The sequence below is a fragment of the Mauremys reevesii genome, linkage group 7 (genome assembly GCF_016161935.1).
Source record: "Mauremys reevesii isolate NIE-2019 linkage group 7, ASM1616193v1, whole genome shotgun sequence".
Taxonomy (NCBI): Eukaryota; Metazoa; Chordata; order Testudines; family Geoemydidae; genus Mauremys; species Mauremys reevesii.
The window spans coordinates 24,349,314-24,371,349 of record NC_052629.1 but is presented as its reverse complement, the minus strand read 5'-3'; the positions used below and the strand labels follow the sequence as shown (position 1 = coordinate 24,371,349).

Sequence of the window (22,036 nt, the reverse complement as noted above, 5' to 3'; positions counted from 1 at the left end):
GAGGTGTGCTGTGAGACTTGAAAGATTAGAGAACCGAAGTAAGGGAGACTCCCTCCCCCATCGTCTAAGGACCGATGGTACACCACCCAAGGGGAAGCGGGACTCAGAGTGAGGAGCAAACCCATACCCCTCCTCTGCTTCCCTCCTTTACCATCTTCCCGGGCCACTAGCGGGACCCTCGGCACCCCAAGGGCAGGGGCAATGGGTGGCATCTTAGCCCCCGCCAAGAAAAGCGCAGGACCCACCATACTAACATTGGTCATCTTGTCACAACATAAAAAAGTCTTTTAATTCACTTATTCTATGAGAAAATTCATCAAACCTCTTTTGAACTCTTTGAGGTTATAAAGCTTCTCAACTTTACACAACAAGAGCGCCCCTTGTGATTTTATTTCTATTGCTTATGAACAGCTTGTTCTTAAATATGTCAAAAACACCAACTAAGTATACACGTAAGTTATAAAATAGACTTTATAGGAAACATCCCTTTAGAGGTCACTTGACATACATGGCATGCTAAGATTAAAATGAAAGAAAAGTTACCAAATAATACAGACCATAGAAAAAGTACCCGACATCCCAGAAAAGGAAATAACACCAAAGAATAAACTTTGGCCCCAATCCATTGATTTATAGAAGTTGGATCAGGCTCTTAGTAGTGAGATAATTTATTCACATCCAAACATATTTCAGTATTAATATGTATCTTATCTAATACATACAAACAAAAACATTACAGTAAAAACATTAAGGTTGCAGTCAAGACTTCAAAAACTGGTAAACTGCAAAATTAAGATTAGCTGTTCAAATTTATTTCACCCTTCCATATGATGAAGTCTTCAATTACATGATCACAAATCCATAAGACCCTTGCCTCATTTAATGCACTGAAACTTAAGTCTTTCACATTTTTTAAAATAAAACTGAAAAACCTCTGAAACGTCATAAGGTGGGCATAACGATGCCCATGTGAGTCATCAGCAGAGTTGGAACCTTGACAGACCTCAACAAATTGAGCAAAGGGAACAACTTGTAGAAGTAGTAGTAATGATATCCTCTATATGGACCAATCAGTAAATAAGGATGAGGTAAAACCAGTGGGTTCACTGCTATTTACCAAACCACAGAGGAATGCTGGAATTCTAGAACCTAGAACAGAATCCTGTTTTTTTGTATGTTCTTAATAAACATCACACTCCGGGTTTCGGTGGCTAAGAGGTGTTTCACACAGTGGGATTATACATTTCTAATCTCAAAAAAATAAAGATCAAAAGATTGTAGCTTGCCCAACAGACACTATCCAACATGCTCAGACTTTTACCATGGATTTTAAGGAATATCAGGAAGAGAAGAAACTAATTACAGTTGAAATATCCTGAATAGAATCTTTATCTGCTGATTTAGCTCAGGAGAGTAAATCCCTATATACTTGGTTATAAGAGAGAGAGAGAGAGATTACTGATCCCTTCCCAGCTGTTAAGGAGCAATACCTGAATATAGATTTCTTCAGGGATTCCATGATAGAAGACAAAAGTTGTGAGCAGAATGATGTCAGTTCCCAAAGGCATTCACTCATACTTATCCAGAAAGTAAGACATCTCCATAACTTTATGTATGCATTCACAAGAGGAAATGCAAAGAGACTGGAATGACGCCTTTATTAAATGACCAAAGTGGAAGAACAACAAGAACTCGGCAGTACTAGCCTGAACCAGGAGTAATGTAAGCAACAGTTATGCAACTTCCTGATCATGGCTATGTTAACTCACCGTTCTTCCTTAAATGCAAAACTCACATTTCCAGGCCCACTGTTCTTTAACAGAGGCTGCCAAATGTGATAGCATAAGCCAGGAGTGGCCAAACTGTGGCTCACGAGCCACATGTGGCTGTTTACTATTAAAGTGCGGCTTGCAGAGCCCCCCACACCGCCCCCCCCTCCACCTACCAGACAGGGCGGTGGGGGGGAGGAGCTCAGGACCTCTGCCTTGCAGTGAGGTGATGAGGTAGGGGCTTCTGTCCAGGAGCGAGGGGGATCCAGGAGGAGTGGGGCTGAAGCACTGAGCCCTGGCAGATGCCTCCTGCGGGGCTGAAGCCCTGACCCTGGCTCCCAGCAGACATACCCCAGCTCTTGAACTTCTAAAGATTCTTGTTTGCAGCTCGGAGGGCAAGTAAGTTTGGCCACCCCGACATAAGCCCTGAAACACACACACAGTTTGATTACACTATATTCAAAAGTCACTTTACCAATAATATCGCCTCACTTTCAGATTCAAATAAGCAAGTATCAAGAAGAGCAGAAACCAAGTGCAAGTCGCCAAAGAAATCTTCAAAGAATTTGCTTGCCTTCTGTATCCACTTAATAAAAAAAGAAATATTTGAAGATGGAATATTTCATTGAGTCAGTGATGAACAAATGCCTCAGCCTAACATTGTGAAGCACTAAGTTTTCAGAGATGCGGTATTTCAGATTAGACATCAATTCAAATTTGCAATTAGTTATATTCATTAAAGAGTCCAAGGCATTTTTCTGATGAGTTTGATATATTAGCCCTATATTCATAGCCCAAGCCAGAATTTAAACACCGATCATATTGCAAAAAAAGTGTCACACTATCTGCTTTTCAGAGCAGATGTTTGTATTTGTGTATGCACATATACTACAGAGTGCTTGGAGGAGGGGGGTGTATATATTATTCCCTTCAAAAACATAATTAAATAATAATAATACATTATTAAAGAATGGTATTAGGGCTGCAAAGTCAAGCACTTAGAAGTTAGAAAATGCCAGAATTAAGGTTGCCTGTGAAAGCTTCATACAGTGTCCTTATACAACCTTTAATTTCACAGACTCTATACTTTAAGGCCAAAAGGGACCATCATAATCATCTAGGCCAGAGAACCTCACTCTCCCAGGCTTGGTAATAAACCCATAACCTCTAGCTGAGTTACTGAAGTCCTCAAATCATGATTTAAAGACTTCAGGTTACAGAGAATCTACCACTTAGTTCAAACAAGCAAGTGAAACCATGTCCCATGCTGGAGAGGAAGGCAAAACAAACCCCAAGGATCTCTGCAAATCTGACTTGGGGGGGGAATTCCTTTCTGATCCCAAATATGGCAGTCAGACCCTGAGCACATGGGCATGACACACCAGCCAGGCACCTGAAAGAGAATTCTCTGTAGTAACTCGGAGCCCTCGCCGTCTAGTGTCTCGTCTCCAATGGCCATTGGAAATATTTGCTACTAGCAGCCACCGATGAGCCACATGCCATTTTGGACAGCCTCCTCATAAACTTCACTAGCTCAGACTTGAAACTATTTAGGTTTTTTGCCCCCATTGTTCCCTTGGGGAGGCCGTTCCAGAACTTCACTTCTCTGAAGGCTAGAATCCTTCATCTAATTTCAAGCCTAAACCTGTTTGTCCAGTTTATATCCATTTCTTCTTGTGAAAACTCTCCCTTATCTCCCTCCCTGGTGTTTATCCCTCTGATATATTAATAGCATGCAATCATATCAGCTTTAGGTTCTCCTTTCCTCTGATCATCCTAGTGGCCCTTCTCTGTACCTGTTCCAGTTTAAATTCATCTTTCTTAAATATGGGAGACCAAAACTGCACACAGTATTTCAGATGAGGTCCCACCAGTGCCTGTATAATAGTAATAATACTTCCCTATCTCTACTGGAAATAACTCTTCTGAATGCATCCAAGGACTGAACTAGCTTTTTCCATGGCTGCAGCACATTGGCGTCTCATAGTCATCCTGTGATCAACCAGTATACCCAGATCGTCATCCTCCTCTGTTGCTTCCAACTGATATGCAGCTTATAGCAAAAAAAAATAAAATTATTAGTCCTTAAGTGCATGACCTTGCACTTTGCCCTATTAAATTTCATTCCATTGCTTTTACTCCAGTTTTCATGGTCATCCAAATATTCTTGTATGATATTCCAATCCTTCTCTGTATTGGCAGTACTGCCCAACTTTGTGCCATCTGCAAATTTCCTCAGCACACTCCCAGTTTTTGTGCCAAGGTTACAAATGAAAATGTTAAAGACTGATCCCTGAGGAACTCCATTAGTAATGTCTCTCCGGCCTGACAGTTCAACTTTCAGTCTGACCTGCTATAGTCTTCCCTTTAATCAGTTTCTTATCCACCTTTCAATTCTCATATCAATCCCCATTTTCTCCAATTTAACTAATAATTTCCCATGTAGAACTGTATCAAATGCCTTATTGAAGTCCAGGTGGATTAGATCTCCTGCATTGCCTTTGAGAAGATTAATGATTTTTTAGACAAAAAGACAAAGATCATGTTCGTCTGGCACAATCTACCTTTTGTAAAACCATGTTGTATTTTATCCCAATTACCATTTACCTCTGTGTGTTGAACTACTTTCTCTTTCAAAATTTGTTTCAAGACCTTGCATACAACTGAGGTTAAACTAATGGCCTGTGGTTTCCCAATTCATCTTCCCCCCTCCCTTAAAATAGGTACTATATTTGCAGTTTCCAGTCATTGGATAATACCCCCAAATTTACAAATTCATTAAAAATCCTTGTTTGCAATATCCGAGCCCAATGATTGGGTCCCATTAAGCTGTTTGAGTTTGACTTCCATCTTGGATGTGGCAATTTCTTCTTCCATATCCTCGTTTCCACTAGCACGCTGCCACTACCCCTAACCTTATCAATACCCTTATTAAAATCTGAGGTAAAGTATTTAAGTGTTGGGACATGCCTAGATTATTTTTAATCTTCACCTCATCTTCAGTGCTTAATGGTCCCACTTCTTTCCTTGTTTTCTTATTATTTATATGGCTAAAGAACTTTTTATTATTGGTTTTAAAAATATTTTGCAAGGTCCAACTCTGCGAGGGTTTTGGTGATTTTCACTTTTCCCCTATGCTTTCTGATCTCCAACAGATCGCTTGCCTCGCTGATCAATGGATTCTTCCATTTCTTGTATGCTTTCTGCAAGGGATGTAAATTCAGTTTAAAAAGTTAACCATTTAAACGATTAAAAATATTTTTTTTAAATGGTTAACCGATTAAGTGGCTGGGGCCACTCTGACTGCGGCCAGTATGGCTGGGGCCGGCGCAGGGCCACTGGGGCCAGCCATGGGGTTAACCGTTAAGGCAGGTTAACATTTTACATCCCTACTTTCTGCTCTCTCTTAATAACCTCTTTACGATGCTTGTTCATCCAGTCCGGTCTGCAATCCTTTCCTATGAATTTTTTCCCCTTGCTTGGGATGCAGGTTTCAGATGGCTTCTGCAACTTTGACTTACAGTAATTCCAAGCTTCATCCACATTCAGATTTTGAGTTCTTCAGTCTAGTCCACTTCTTTCCATACAGAATGAACGGTGCTCACTGAATGAACAGCTATTCAATATATTTTATCCTCATTGTTCACTATGTGACCCAAGGCCTTATTAATTGCACTGCACACTATTCAAACCTTTCTCTAAAGACAAAATTAACAATTTCCTCATGGGATTTTCTACAGTACTCTTCACCATAGTGTCTGAGTGCTCCACAAATATTAATGAATATTGTGTTGTCGTCACATCATGGGCACAGTGGAGGCCCCCTGTACCAATATCAAGTCATTCCTTCCCCCCTCCAAAAAAAAAAAATCAAAAAATCTGGGGATAAATCCCCTCTTTATTTTAGAAATCCCACAATATCTATCGGAAAAAGAAATACAAATTGTACAATTGATATCCACAGCAAACCTTCAGGTTAGCAGAATAAAACAATGTATTTCAGGCCCATATACTTTGTTCTTAGTGAAGCTGTAATACACGCCTTTCAGTTGTTGTTGAATAGGATTATAATCCAGATCAAGATTTTTGAACCTAGAAAGTTACTCTAAGATATGTTCCACACTACTCATGTGCCATACAAAGTGTTGCCTGATTAGCCTTCTCAGTGTATAGAATGTAGAACATAGCCGAGGAAGTTAAAAATTCTGTGTTTCCACAAATGCATAATCATTGAAAATAAATGTTTGGCTTCACCCATCATGCTTTCAGAAGACCTATCTAAACTTACTTCCTAGATCAATTCAATTTCTCACACAACTGCAATCTTCAAGATTTTCATATAGAAAGCTATGCCTATCGATCATAATCTGTGTTATTAATTTGCTATTTTCTGAAATCTAGAACCAAAGGTTTCAAGTCTTATATCCATTACAAACACAGTACCCTTTGATTTTCCCCAACGTTTTGCTAATATTCACATTGGTCTACTAAGTAAATCCAACATTGTTCGTTAAGCCAAACCTGTAATTTCAGATGATGAGAAAACACATGCTGCATTCTTGTTTCCTGGCTAGTGGAACTTAGGAGTGAAATGTCAAATCTTAAGCACTTCCACATTTATTTTACCTTCCCAGGAACTAATACCAGTGACTAAAGGATTAGATTTAAAAAAAAAAAAAAAAGGACAACTGAAAGAAGTCTGCCATTACATCCATTCTCCATCTCGGCCTTCCCATGAGCCTACACTCCCTACACAAGCCACCCACTGAATTCTAATGTATATGGCTCATTCACCCCACACATACATAAAACACAACACCCATTTTCTAAAGCATTTTTTAAGTAATTTAACAAAAAAGTTCTTTGTAATGCATTAATTTTGCACAAAAAATATATCAAAGGGAACAAAATGAGCTTCTGTTGTCCCATTGTATTATGCTACTAATCCTCTTTGGGTAGTAATCAAAAGACCCAAAAAGCCAAGCTATAAACATTTATTTTCAAGTAGTAGAGGCCTCTGGCTCTTTGGCAAAATCTTCAGTCAGTTGTGTTGGCAGGCAAGGAGTTCTCTTGGTCTGTCATGTGCAAAGCTTTCAATACATTTGTCAGGGCTTTCTTATTGTCTTAAACTATATTTTTTCTTTATTTAATTTCTAAGGGAACTAGATGTTTGGATTTGTGATTTTAAAAACAATTCTTCACTAATCAGATATTTTGATCATATAAAGGAGTCTTTTCTTCAAACATATATAAAAAGCTTACATTATTGTACTGGCATACCAATTTTAGAATTTTTCCTTGTATTAGTATATAGCAGGGATAAGCAACTTTTGGCACGTAATTTGGTCTACATTTAGAAGTTAGATCGACATTGCTATGTTGGTCAAGGGCACAAAATTATATATATAACACACACACACACACCCCTTACCGACCTAGTAATGCTGACCTAACCCTCAGTTAGACAGTTTTGTTGATGAAAGAATGCTTTACTGATATAGGCTGTGTCTATACTGCAGGGTTATGCCTCACAGCTATGCTGACACAGCTGTACTAGTATAGTCCCCATAGTATAGACATAACTAAACTAAATTAAAGGAATGTTGAGGGTTATATTTAAAAAACCCTAAAAGTTTAATTAATTGGTGGGCACCTGAAATTCACAGATAATAAAGAGGATAGCCCAAGAATATGGACTATGAATGGCGTAGCTCTGGTTGTGAGGATGTGAAGGTAAGTTCTTCCCCACAAGGCCACAAAGCCTCTGTAGCTATCGCTGCATTCCCCTCTGTGGCTATTATAGCTCCTTATGCAGGACAGTCAAGCTGAAGAATGGGATGTCATGGATCTATCCTGTATCTCAGCTGGACCATTCTTCCCACAAGTGTCCGTCCATTAGGGCAGATGCAGGCTCCATAAAGCACAGCTGTTTGGGATTTGCAACATGCTTCCCATCTCTGGCACAGTTGAACCATACCAATTCTATTTCATGCATTCAATACCTTCCAGAATATTTGACCATTAATATCAGTTTTAGCTACATTAAAACGCGGCATACTTTCTCCCTTTCTCTCAGTATCCTGCCCCTGAATCAGAAATTCATAAAATCTCTCTTATTTGCCTTACATTTCAGGCACAGATATGGTCTAGAAAGAACAACATCATCTTTACAATTGAAGTAGTGAAAAATATATTTTCCTTCTATGGAAGCAAATACATGCATTCCACCAAAAAACACAATTGTTTCTTTTTCTGGCACTAAGATATTTTGCAATTTAACTGTTATTTTAGTCATTTAAAATGAAATCATTTTAATCACTGATTGAATAAGGCATTTTGAATGGGATTTCTCTAAAAAACACAAGATCCTTGACTATGAAATATTTATTTCACAAAATCAGAATGAGAAATGAAGCAGAGACTTAAAACTGGACTCCTTCTTAGGCATATGAGCAGGAGTATTACAAGATTTAGACTTGGTGTGTAACAATGAATGCTTAACATTTCCAAAATAGAGTATGAGACTCATGAAGTAGAAAAATGGACAGATGCTGCTATCCCTGTTTTCATAGTCTAAGCATGAACCCAGGTCTGAATCGCTATTTTCTCTCATTCTGATTAGCCTCTGCTCAGAAAGCCATTCTTTGATATTAACAGTCTTGCTAACTGTTAACCCAAATGCAATCTTTCTTAGGAAAGCTGGGTGAGACAGTTGTGGTGCCACTCTGGTGGGAATTAGAATCCTCAGATTTCTTTAACCCCTCCCAATCAGGTTTCAGACTACAGCAGGAGACATACGTAGCACTGGATTGTAGCTTCCACCTCGTGATGGAAAGGGAGGGAAGTGTCCATTGCTGATTCTTTGCTATATTGAGGCTTTTCATAATATACATCAGGAGTCACACTTTTTCCAGTGTTAACCACATCTTAACAGTGTTTCATGAGTAAGGCCAGATTTTGGCACGGGTATGTTTATTAAATGTCATGGACAGGACAGAGGCAACAAACAATAAATCATGGAGTTATTGAAGCCTGAGCCCTGCCGCCATGTAGCTGAATTATTGGAAACTTCAGGAAGTCATGGAAGTCTCATAAAATCACAGAATACGTGACCTTCATTACTGACTCGTAGCCTTACTCATGAACCACTTCATCCCACATTCACCAAGCTTTAACATCCCTGTGGCAACTCAAGCAACTGCAAACATGGAAAAGTAATACTAAAAGTATGCATTTTTAATTTTGAAATGCAAATTAGTAAATGGAAACAAGGAGAGACAGCACCATATGACTAGCCATTTCTCCAGAGACATAGTGGTTGACAAAGCACAGTTTATGAACTTATGCCATAGACCAATGGTCTCCAAACTTTTTTGATCACGCACTCCTATCAGTAAACATTTTTTGAGCATGCACCACCTGCTGCACTGGCTCTACCATTTTTGCAGAAGCAAACAAACAAACAAAAATAAAAAAAAGAAACGCTCAGACTCCCGCCTGACGAAGAAAAAAAAATATGCTCCTCCTGCTGCACACTCCCAAGGATCCTCTTGCACACCCCACTTTGGAGACCACTGCCATAGACCATGGAAGTGTTGCTGACACATATGCAGTCCCTATCATCGGTTCAATGGACATAAGTGAGTGGTTCTGCTACTTTAAGAGAGATCCCAAGTGGTAGAGATCTTGAAAGGTAGTTTAGCAAAACTGCTCGTCTGCCCCTCAGGGCTCTCATGAGTATACTACAGGTTTCTATTTTTTTTTTTTACCCCTCCTAGTCAACATGTGCTTGACATCACCAAATAAGTTAGTAGGGAAATATCAGCGTGCTAAAGAAACCATAGCCATTGAACAACCAACCCTATGTCCCTATCTCACGTGAAATGAAGCTGGCTGACCCAGTGTTGAAGAGAGTGGAGCTCAAACAAGACCTTGCATGCTGAGGTTCAACCTAGACTACACAGTAGTGTGTTGGTAGAAGTCAACTGGAAGGACTGCCTCAGGGAGTGCACCCACCATTATAGTAGTTCCACAGTCTGGGTGTGCTGTAGATCTTTTGTGGCTGACGTAGTTGCATGGCTGAGAGAGAAGATGGTTTTTAGATCTATCTGCACGTTTAAGAGAAGCATATCCTGTTCTTTCAGATGAAGACCTTTTTATTCCTGTCCTTGAAACTAGACTACCCTTTACACCTTGAGACCATCCAGAAATAGAAACTAATAATAAGCATTGCATAGCAAAACCAGAAAATTACACTTGTGCTTTAATCAGCTATGGTCATTTGTTATTGTACCTTAAACATCTAATGGAAAGTATTTGTTTTAATTTATACCAACCTACCTACACTTCTCTCAATTCATTGCCACAACAGATTCAATCAGCAACTCAGCAGAGGCCCTCAAGCTGGCAAACTCCTAGCTAAGTATGTTTGATATACACACTCAATAGAAGTCAAAATAAAATAAACCAGTACACTGAGCTACTGTTTTGTCTTGGGTTTTTTTTTTTTTGCCATTTTTTTTATCTTATTTTGTTGGGGGGTTTTGGGGGGCGTAAAGAGTGCAGGACAGGAAGGAAAGGGCTGGTTGGGAGATTCCAGTTCCATGGTTTGGTGCTCATAGTAGTCGCATCACATTAGGGCTTAAATGTGCCATTATATGGAATAAAAACATGGAATTTTACTGCCAGGTAATGAAAAGCAAAACACCAAGTGTCAGTGCAGTAATATAAAACAATCGGGGGAAGTATTTTATCAATTAAAATGCCATGACAATATCCTTTTAGCTATTTAACAAATAATTTTTATAAGTAAAATATCTTGTATCTAGATACAGTATCTAGGAAAACATTACACAGAAGGAAGCAAAGAATCACTGGGGTTTTTTTTGTTTTGTTTTGTAGACAAATATATAATCCAATGAAAAATCTGAAGTACTATAGGCAATGAACATTAAGCTTTCCATACGATGCCACCAACAGTTACTGTAAAAGTGGTATAAATATTACATTTAAGAACTGGTTATATTTTTAAACTAAGCAAATACAAAATTTAACTATCATAACAATTCTGTATGGGTATACATATGCATACCCATTTACAAAGAGAGTAAGCATATATTTAAGTTCACTCTCTGTTACACAGTTAAGCTATGCACATAGACATACATATGAACTTATTGTATCTGCAAGGAGAAGAAGAGAGAAGAATTTTACCAGGTATTGGTACACCAGACGAAATGTACTGCTTCTTAGATTTATTCCCATTTTTGTTCTCTAATCCAAGAGGTAAAGAGTGAATTTAATATATCAGGTAACATTTCATAATTTTTATTATCATAATCCACAAAATTCCAAATCTGCTGTTTCTTGCATTCTCTGAAAAGCCAAAGTCAGCTAAATAAGAGATAATGTAACTAGGCATAACACAATAAAAGATATTACCTTCACAATGCATTATTGCTGCCAATTATAAGAATCACTTCAACTTAATTTCAAAAGCACAATCACCCTCAACTGTAACAGTCTCTTTTTTTAAATTTCAAACAGTATTACATTAAGGCAATAACTCACCTTCCAGCTATAATATCAGTCTCCCTTATTGCAAAAATACATTTCATAAATACTTCTCATCGACAAGTCAAGCTAATTCAGGTTAATTTTATTGTATTTTGGTGCTATCTCACATTTGTGTGCAATTACCTTTATCATTTTATTGCCATGCCAGAAAGTAATCAGAGCAATTATTTGAAAGAGGAGGTGTATAAACTCTAAATCACACTTGCTGGCATTTTTGATAAAATAGCAGCTTTATCTCAGAAAGTGGCAGGGACATCGGATAAATCATGCATCAGTCAAGTGTAGCTGACCCCCAAGTGCATTGCACAATATCAGAAGTGCTTCAAAAGAAACTTTCCTACATCATCCATCATTCTTCATAATACTAAAATAGCTACACCTGAAGTAGGAGCTGGAAAATAATAATAAAAAAAAATAAATGCAAGCAATATGAGCAAAACCATTAACTGTGTTCCCTTTTAAACTAAAAAGATAGTGGGGAACCTGGAATTTGCTCATAAACAAATATGACTTCATTGCAATAATCAGCTGTAAAGTGAGTAATATGAACAGTTTTAAATATAAATGAAACACCTAATGTAACTGTGTGCAAAAACCAACAAAAGATTACCAACATACAAAGATACAGACAGACTGAAAATATATACGAGACAGAGCTATATGTAACAAAATGGCAAATAAATTATCTGTTATGGGAACACATTATATTCCTGCCCTAACAAGAGGCGATACAAGAAGATTCACATTAATATTGTGGTTTTGATTCTGCATTACAGGGGTATGAGTACTGTGTGTATAAATATAGAATAACTCATCATAAGTAGGACATGGAGCCCAAAAGAATGCAGTTAATGTTCTGATTAAAACAAGAACATCTGCATGGTTAGTGGCTACTAAATTTCTGAATCCTAGCAGCCAGACTATGGCCACACAGGAAAAAATACCACCTTGTTTGCATACTGATGCTTATACTTAAACCCAAGTTTCTTCAGCAAAACTCATTCTCGGACAACATATTTTTTAACCATACTCTCAAGAATAAAGGAGCAGGCACTCCACCTTCCTGAGAATTACTTCCTCTCAGTTCATAGGATCATGCCAGGGGCTCCACCTCATTTACACTTATACACAGCCTGAGCACACACTTGCATTAGACGCCAGCAGCCTTGTACTCCCATGATGGACACTGCACAAGGCCTTGCAGGATCAAGGCTTACATGTTACGTTGTGGTGCAAATACAATGATTTTGGTAAACACTCATCTTTATATCTGGCTTTTTTCAGAAATCATTTTCTCAGTTTCAGCAAACTAAATGCTCCTGTAAAACTGTTCAGCGAATCATGCAGTCTTTTTTTTTTTTTAAAGGGTCAATTACCACCTATTTCAGATTCATGTCTTCTGTCACTGTAACATGTGGTTTAACTTGTCAGAATAATATGTTAAACCAATTATACATTATAAATAGGCTTGGCAGAATTCAATTTTTGTTTTTTCATAATTTTGACTGATATCAATATTTATTTTTAAGAATTGTTTTATTTTTATCAGTTTTAATTTTCCATAGTTGCAGGAAATTATGGGGGGAGGTCAGACAATTATTTAAGGACAGCAGATGTTCAGATTCATAAAGTTAAAGCTTTACACCTATTAAAACACAAATTGTCAACATCACATCAAAATATACAAATAAAATATCCTTAAATCAAACTCTAACAAGTTTCCAAGCAGCATTTTTCTTACCTTGCCTGTCTGTAAATTTCTATCATCATCTATTGAAATACTTGTTTGTCAATGTGTGAATGGTGAAATCAATGTTTGCTGACATTTAACCAGTAAAAATCTAATCCTTTCAAGCCTAATTAAAAATATCTCTAATTCTAACTAATGAAATAGAATATGCTACAATGTACAATTTTATTGTATTCAGAACAAAAGAAAGGAGTCAACATTATACTACTATCTGCTATTACGTCTTCACAGAGTCCTGGTCAAAATCCTTCTCCCTACATTATGCCAAATCAGGAGAGTTTGAATTTATTTTAGTTTTAGCATTCTTCCACAGATATCAAGAGAAATCCCATCCAACAACTAATGAAAGTAAGTGGGGAAATGAAAAGGTTAAATAGACCATAAATTATTATTAGTTTCATTTAGTTTGCCAGCTATATCGTGTCTAGCTGTGAATGAGATTGAACTAGTGATTCCTTTAAAAAGTCCCCCAGTTGTTTGAAAATGAATAATATTTCTCTGCGATTAACTCCAAAATAGCTGCTACAGGATGTGTTTTCAGGAAGCAAGTGTACACACAAATATACTGCAGAAATATGTTAAAAACACAGAGATGGTTTAGAAAGAAAAATCAAACACGAAACACAACAAATCACGTTTCTTGATTTATTCCATGTATCAAACTATTCCACTTTTTAAAAATTAAAAATAAAATCATTGAAAAGGGTCTAGAAAGATTGACACTGATTTTACACTAACAAAAAACGGTATTTCCACTGCAGGATACACAAGATGGAAATACACTATTCCAAATACATTATATTACACCACATAAACCAGGTTGAAGCTATGGGATATCTGCGACTATTTTATTTAGACATTTTTATATGGTGTTAGAGATTGGCAGCAGTACCAGGATTACCTATACACATTTGACTTTACTAAATGTTACATCCCATGAGGCATGATATTAATCCTGCCACAGAAGTAATGAGTACAGTGCAAAAATAGTATTTATTACTTGTGGTCATTCATTACTGATAGTCTTCTTGGTGATTTGAAGAACAAAGTCATTAGCAACATTAGCACTGGCGACAAAGGGAAAGACTTTCCATGAATTATCAGTAAATAGATGTTCACTAACTAATCTTTAGGAGATAAAATTTTCACATAAAAAGGTCCAGAATTTTCTGCTACCTTTTCATGTTTTCTTACTTTTCCCCATAAACACAACCATCTCCCTAAACATCTGAGCTGTTCTCAACTCATAAGCACAAAACATCCAAAAAGTCATAAAATTATTCTGTAATAAAGATATATATACATTCTGTAATAAAGGCTGTACTAATTATGAAGGGGCAGAAAAAAATCAAACTTTACACTAAAAATACAGCACTGTCCTATTAGTTTATGCTCTGTGGAAGATAGATATGTGATGGGGAAAGGTCCACTGATGCCTGTTACCAACCATGACAGAGCTACAGAGATTTACAATGCAGCATCAATCTTGTCAACTGAATTCTTAACACTGACTGCTGGACACAAGGGAAAAAACACAAACTATGTTATGTGAACTCTTTTGTAATGCTGTTACTTTTTATGTGTACCTAAATGCAAGGATATTTTCACAGGAACTTACTTTTTGATGAAGTCTTGATGCCATGTTAAGTACACGAAGGAGTTTTGCCTATAAAAAAGGAAAAGGAAATCCTGTTAGAAAAAGATAAGGCTACGACAATTCAAATTTCATAAACCGTTGACAAGAAAAGCATGTCAACATTATCATTTCTCCTCTTATTACACGATATACTGTTAGGTAATGATTATAAAAAGTGGGCTCTGAATTTCAGGGCTTGCAGTATCAAAAGGGGGACGGACTGCTTTTTTTGCAAGCAAACAGGAATTTTAAAGTTCACTAGGTCATCTATCATCTGTAATGAGCCATAATCAACAGATGAAATGTGGAGGACTTCTCTCATCACAAGACCGGTAACACTTTGATCCACAGGATAAGAATGCACTTTAAGAAGTGCCCCATTCCTGTAAAAATATTACTTAAAATAATATATTGTGCTTCTGAGTTATTAAATAAGTACCTTTTTTGTTTTAGGAAATTCATACATATATTTTAAGGAAGGAAAATAAGGAAGCTATGTGAAGGGTAGTCTGGATCTAAGAGCAAAAGGAAGGCAGATTCCAAAATAAAGTACGTATTTTACAGTCATAGTACTTAAGCAAAGGAGTTTCATCGTAACTGCTGTCATCCTATATCAGCTGATCTCAAAATCTGAATTTAAATGTAACCTGCAAGGAGGGGGGGAAATGGGAAGTTTTCAGATACAAAAAGGGCCTCGAAGTTCTTTCAGACATTTTTGTTTTGTACTTTAAAGCTTAGCTGTGATGTGTAGTTACACTGATATCACTGCACATGTGCAAGCCCCTAGTGTAGCCATGCTGCACTGCTGCAGTAAGTCTATACCAAAGACTCTGAATCCACTGAGGACCTGCACTGATGTAATAAGTCTATACCAGAGGCCTGATCCAAATTCTACAGATGTGAGTGGAAAGACACAGGATTCTTTGCTGCTTCTACAGACTCCATAGTGACTTCAATGGGCTTTGTACCAGGGTCTAAGGGTATCACAAGTACAGTTTTGTCTGTGTTTCTACATCTGTGCAAAAAGCCCAAAACAAAACAAAATCAATTTAGACAAGACCTTGGAAGTATTAGAAATGTTAAGTCTAAATTTCTAAGGTTAAAAAATAAAAGGAGAGAGAGAGAGAGAAAGACAGACAAATATTTTAAATAGTGACTAATGATTTTGGATGCCTTAATTTTTGATTGCTCAGCTTGAGATACTTCATTTGGCACTAATTTTATAACTACTTTCTGAAAATCAGGTCTCTTAAAAGTTATTTTGAACTTGCATACCCAAAAGTGTAGACACCTGAACTCACTTGGCACTTTTGAAAATCTTGGCCTTAAGTCTTAAAACCCCCACACTTTTGACAGGTCATCTTAATATAGCATAAGAGGAGGAAAAAATGGAAGCACATGAAGTTTTTTCTTTAGCAGATAACCTTAAAAAACTATCAACTTTCACCTTCAGTAAATATGTACATTTGTATTGTTGATCTCAATCCAGGCACTCAAGTCAAATAAAAGAAACATTAATTTGTGTAGGTTTTTTACTATTATTATTTAGAAGCTTTGCTATGGCACTGATCAAAATATAATCTTTAAACAGATAATAAATTTAGCCTTTCAATACATGTGATTTGAGCATCATCATCCCCATTTGACAGATCAAGAAAGAGAGATCAGACAGGTTGAGTGATTTGCCTAAGTCACCTAGAAAGTCTCGGATGGAACTAGGAATGGACTAGAACTTTTGGTTCCCAGTCCGGTGCCTCAATCAGAAGACCATGCTTTCTCTACTAAAACAGACCCCAATCCTGGGAAGAGTCATCTGAACAATGAGGCGCCATGTTACCATGCAGATCACTTTGCAAGATCAGGATCACAGTCTCAATTGAAACAAAACAGAGCTAGAGTTAACACAGAGACATAGATCAAGTAAATTAAGCCATGTACCAAGAATACCATATAGCCAATTGCATACAAACAAAAAAACCAGTTCCATAACTAGTATATTATGTTGGAAAGTTAGCCATATTATTAGGTTTTATTCTATTAATAACTTCTTTTTTTTGAGTAACTGACAAAATTGCCAAGTGGTAAAGTATTCAGCAGGTGTCTCGTTTGGCATTCACTACCTCTTCCACAAGAGCCACCCTTCACTGAAGGGGGTGAAACACAACTTTATATTTAATTTGAAAACCTGAACTGAAATGTTCATGACTTCTTAAAAACATTTGCAAACAGAACTCAAAAGTTCCACAACCTGTGCACATGTCCATTTTCTTTACATTGCAAATATTGGTTTAATTCATTTCAGCCCAAATCCTCTCCTTTTCATACAAAAACCTACAGAACTCTGCTGGTCTGCATCTCTCAGAAATCCCTCTGTGCCACCAGAAATTGAGCCCTTGAGGAGCACAGCTTCATAAGGTAGCACTGGTGAACTCATCTACATTGCTAAGACCCATGCAGTGGAATGACCCCTACTTCACAGCCTTTGGGGAAATACACAGCAGGATCTTTGAGATGTTGTACTCCGTGTTGGTCCTGCTGTAGATGCACACACACCTCACACTCACAAAAATCAAGGTTTTTTTCCCCAATTAACAGCATGCCCCAACTGACACATGTGGCTCTCATGTGAGGGCAGAAAAGGCAAACCAGACGCAACCTTCCCTCAGTCCCTGACAATTCAAGGCTTTTGGTAGCGGAAGACTACAAAAAGTGGGACTGGATGTGTTTTGTGAGATGCACACCAACTAGAACACCTCACAGAATCACACAATTACTGTAGGGTAAGTAACCATTCTTTCTTCATCAAGTATGTGTCAGTGTGGAACCCATTCTTGGTAACCGGAAAGCAGTATCCCCTCAAGACAATGGGAGGAGGCATTTCATTGGCATCAATTGAACAATGTTGCTCTCTGGAACTTGATATTTAAGACATAGTGTTTGATAAAGGCCACTGGGGGTATGTCTACACTACCCACCGGATCGGCAGGCAGCGATCGATCCAGTGGGGGTCGATTTATCACATCTAGTCTAGATGTGATAAATCGACCCCGAGCACTCTCCCGTCGACTCCTGTATTCCACCAGGCCAAGAGACGCAGGCGGAGTCGAAGAGGGAGCATCAGCAGTCAACTCACCACAGTGAAGATACTGCAGTGAGTAGATCTAAGCACGTTGACTTCAGCTATGTTATTTACATAGCTGAAGTTGCGTAACTTAGATCGATCCCTCCACCGCACCCAGCGTAGACCAGGCCTGGGTTACTTCATGCCACCACTGTACAGATTTCTGATACTGAAACATTCCTGACATAAGTGGAGGATGTTGCTTATGCTCTGGTAGAATGAGCCTTTATGTTCAGTGGGAGAGGTAGACCAGCCAGCTGGTAATACTGCAAGATACATTGTGAAATCCATTTTTATGTCCTTTTAAATGAGATTGCTTGCTCTTTAGAATGCCCAGCTATGTCTAAAAGTAGACACGCCAACAGACTGAATGATTTAGTCTTTTCAAGGTAATAAAACAAAGTCTTAAATATACTATCTTGTGTGTTTAATTTCTTTTCTCCCAGTGCCAAATGTGGTTTCAGGAAGGAGACTAGTAGGATCACTGATTGGTTTCTGAAATCACGTTAGGAATGAACTTCAGGTGAGGCCTCAGCACCAACTAGCCCATATGGAAAGTCTTACAGGGAGGTTCGGCCATCAGTGCTGAAGAGACAGCCACTAGGAAAAACAGTCTTCAGGGTGACATGATTCATGGAGCATTCTGAGAAATGGTCAAATGGAGGCATCATGAGCCTCAGGAGGACTATACTGGAGATCCCAAGCAGCATGTTCTCTTACCAGCGGGTAAATATATAACAGCCCTGTGAGAAATTTTGATACTGTAGGGCAAGAAAAGACAGAGCATGAGAGTACAGTAGATGGGAAGATGAGATTGCTGCAAGGTGGACGTTAAAATGTGCTAAATGAAAGGCTGGCCTGTTTTAAATGCAATAAGTAGTCCAAGATCTTTGGTATCCAGACTAGGTGCAGACAATGTAGGGTTGTCCATATTGAGACAGATAGGGGTAGATATTTTCCCACTCTGTATCAGTATTTTGTGGGCCAGCAGGGAACAGCGTCTGTCCACAGTATTCAGCCAACCAAGAGCCATGCCATGAGGTGGAATGACTGTCTGGATGAATCATCAGGCTGTGATGCAATGAGATCAGGTCCAGGCAATCCAGGAGCTGGATCAGAGGCTGGTTGGACATCTGTAATAGATCTGTCAGCCAAGACATCATCAGCCAATATGGAGCTACAAGAATGGTGGTGGCTTCTCTCTCCTGATATTGGAAATTACACTAGGATTTGGTGGGAAGGTGTAAAGAAGGACTCTGCTTCAGGCAGGAGGAAGGCATCCAGCAATGATCTTGGACTCAAACCTCCTCTGGAGCAAATGTTCTGACACTTGTCATTGTTTGCCACCAAAGACAAGTCTGGGAATCCAAGGAGTGAGTGCCCCTTTTGTAATGTAATGTGTTGTTTGTGAAGAATTGCACTTCAGGTAGTAAGACCACACAGGCCAATCTGATAGCTAAGCTGTAGGACACTCATGTGCAGCCTTGTCATCTGGGGACCAGATTCTCTGAATCTGTAGGTTGGCCAAATGAGCTACCCAGCCTGTCCCTAACACCCCTGTGCTTAGTGTCTTTCTTGAGGAGGAAACTGAAAAGGACGTCCTTCTATGTGTGTTTGTGGATACTAGCCACCAAGGCAGATCTGCAATGACATACTGTGGGACTGAAACTTTCCTATCTATCCAATGTCTCACCAGAGAATAGACAGACCTGAGCCAGAGTTGAAGGGGCCACTAATGAAATCTGGCAACCAGCATTACTTATGCAGATGCCAACATGTGGTCTAACACTGCGAGGCATGTCTGTACTGGTATAAAAAAAACAGGAGTACTTGTGGCACCTTAAAGACTAACACATTTATTTAAGCATGAGCTTTCGTGAGCTACAGCTCACTTCTTCGGATGCATAGAATGGAACACACAGACAGGGGATATTTATACATACAGAGAACATGAAAAGGTGGAAGTATGCATACCAACAGGCAGAGTCTATTATTCTTCCACTTTCATCTCTTCTGTATGTATAAATATCCTGTGTGTTGTGTGTTCCATTCTATCCTAAAGAAGCTGTAGCTCATCCCTAGCTCTCTAATAAAATAAATAAATTTAGTAGTTAGCTTGTTTAGTTTTTTTTTTTTTTTTCTAACAACAGACTGCTCAAATCTGTACTGGTATAGTTGGTTCTGATATTAACTGGGATATGAATGCTTGGAATGACTGGAACCTGTCCTCTGGGAGGAATGTTATTTTCTGATCTGGAATGGATCAGGGCTCCTATTAACTCTGTTGTCCGCAATGGATGAAAAATTTTCACAGTTCACTAGGAGGCCTCGCCAGGTGAAGAGAGGTAGAGCATATTCTAAGGTTGCTGCTGTCCTCCACTGCAATCTGCCTCTGATCAGCCAGTCATCCAAGTAAGGGTAGATGTGAACGTCTTGTATTCTCAAGTGGGCCACTACCACCACAAGGCATTTTGTGAAGACCTTTGGCGTTGTGGAGTTTCTGAATGGCTGTATTTTGTATTGGTATTGGCCCTACTGTGAATCTCAAGTACTTCCAGTGGGAAAGCATGTTTTGCAAGTTGAGAGCCACAAACCAGTCTTTAGCCCGAAGAGACAAAATGATGGAAGCTAGCTTTACCATCCTGAACCTGCAGCAGTATATATACTTGTTCAGTCTACTCAGGTGAAGGATAAGATGAAGACCTCCTTTCTTCTCCAGAAAAAAAAAAGTATCAGAAGTGGAAGCCTCTTCCCTTGGACTCCCATGGAATGTCTTCTATGGCTCCTAGACAGAGCGAGGCCACTACTTTGTAACTGGCTCTCATGAGACATAAATGAATGGAATAGCCATGGGCAACCATGGCTAATAACCACCATGTCTAGTTTGTCCAAGGTATCACCTGATGGAACAGGGCAAGGCTGCTCTCAAAATTAGCTCCTGATCTGTCTGAAATGATTCCCAATATCCCCATCAAATCAAGTGTCTGGATGACTTGTTGAGGTGAGTGACAGACACGATTCATGATGGGCACCTCCTTGAGTACTGCAATCATTTCTGCAATGTGTACGCTGGCTGTTTGCCCCGACAGTACAGGTGAGCTCACTGTTTCTGTAGGGTTCTTTGTAAGTGAATGTCTCCCCAGGTCTGAGGTGACACTCATCGATTGCTCGAGTAAGTGTAGTTTCAGCTGTATCCCCCTCAACTTGTACTCAACAAGAAGGATTTACATACGGAACACGGGGCGACATGGCTCAGACAGAAAGGCATTGTCTATACCAACTAAGGAAGCAAGTCCATTGCATTTCAGACAGCTTTTAAATCCTGAAGGTTTAGAGTCTGCCATGGGAGTTGGCTTGAGGTGCCTCACTATACTGTAGAGAAGAGTGTATTGGAGTCTTTCCCCCCCCCCCAGGAACATATAAAATAAAGGAGGGTGAACGGTTTTCCTTCATGAAAATTCTCTAGAAGATGAGTTTGATGCTTGGAGAACAAATAGTGGGATGGACACTCACCAGGTTCCATCTGATTGCCATGGGTGGCATTAAATATTTACCTTTCTAGCAATATATATTGTTAAATTCACAATAAGGTGAATTTATTAAGTGATTCTAATCAAGGTGTATTTCAGTAAGTATGGGACAGAAGAGCATAGGAGTACAGTTATAAAATCACTAGTAGTAGTGACAATGTTGAGACCTGCTTATACAAAACTGATAATTATTGTAAAAAAGTTATTTATCATTTGGTGAGAAACTATTTGAAAGAGGACTATTTTTGTGTATTGTAGAACTCTTAGTATACTGGCAGTTCTAAACAAATACAACAATCTGAATAAAAAAGAATTGCAAGGTGACAAACTAGTTGGAAGAGAAAAAAATAATTTGAAAGAATGAGAATCAATTTGAAGAAATTTTACAAGTAACAAATGGCGAAATACAACATTAACATGCTTTTAGTTAACTATACATCACTCTGCAAGATGAGAAACAGAACTGTCGTCTGTTTTCACGGTGCTTGAGCTAAACTTCATTTAAATTAACTCCTAAATTAAGTTTTGATTTATACTTACAATAAGTGTTAAAAAACATTGTCACTACACTTACATTAGTGTAGAACTACTACGAAACTAGAGCATGCCTATTCTTGCTCAGAACCTCTCCTTACAAGATACTCTTTCAGTCCA

The 22,036-nt window shown here is 38.5% G+C and overlaps 1 protein-coding gene across 2 annotated transcripts in view; it reads right to left on the bottom strand.

The window, feature by feature from the left end:
- The window catches only part of MGMT (O-6-methylguanine-DNA methyltransferase), a 308,225-nt gene that overhangs the window by 267,650 nt on the left and 18,539 nt on the right, over positions 1-22,036 (bottom strand). For both annotated transcript variants that reach the window (XM_039481178.1, XM_039481180.1), the window contains exon 2: positions 14,714-14,761. In XM_039481178.1, coding sequence (XP_039337112.1) covers positions 14,714-14,737 — 24 coding nt within the window. In that variant the 5' untranslated portion in view covers positions 14,738-14,761. The remainder of the gene's footprint in view (positions 1-14,713; positions 14,762-22,036) is intronic.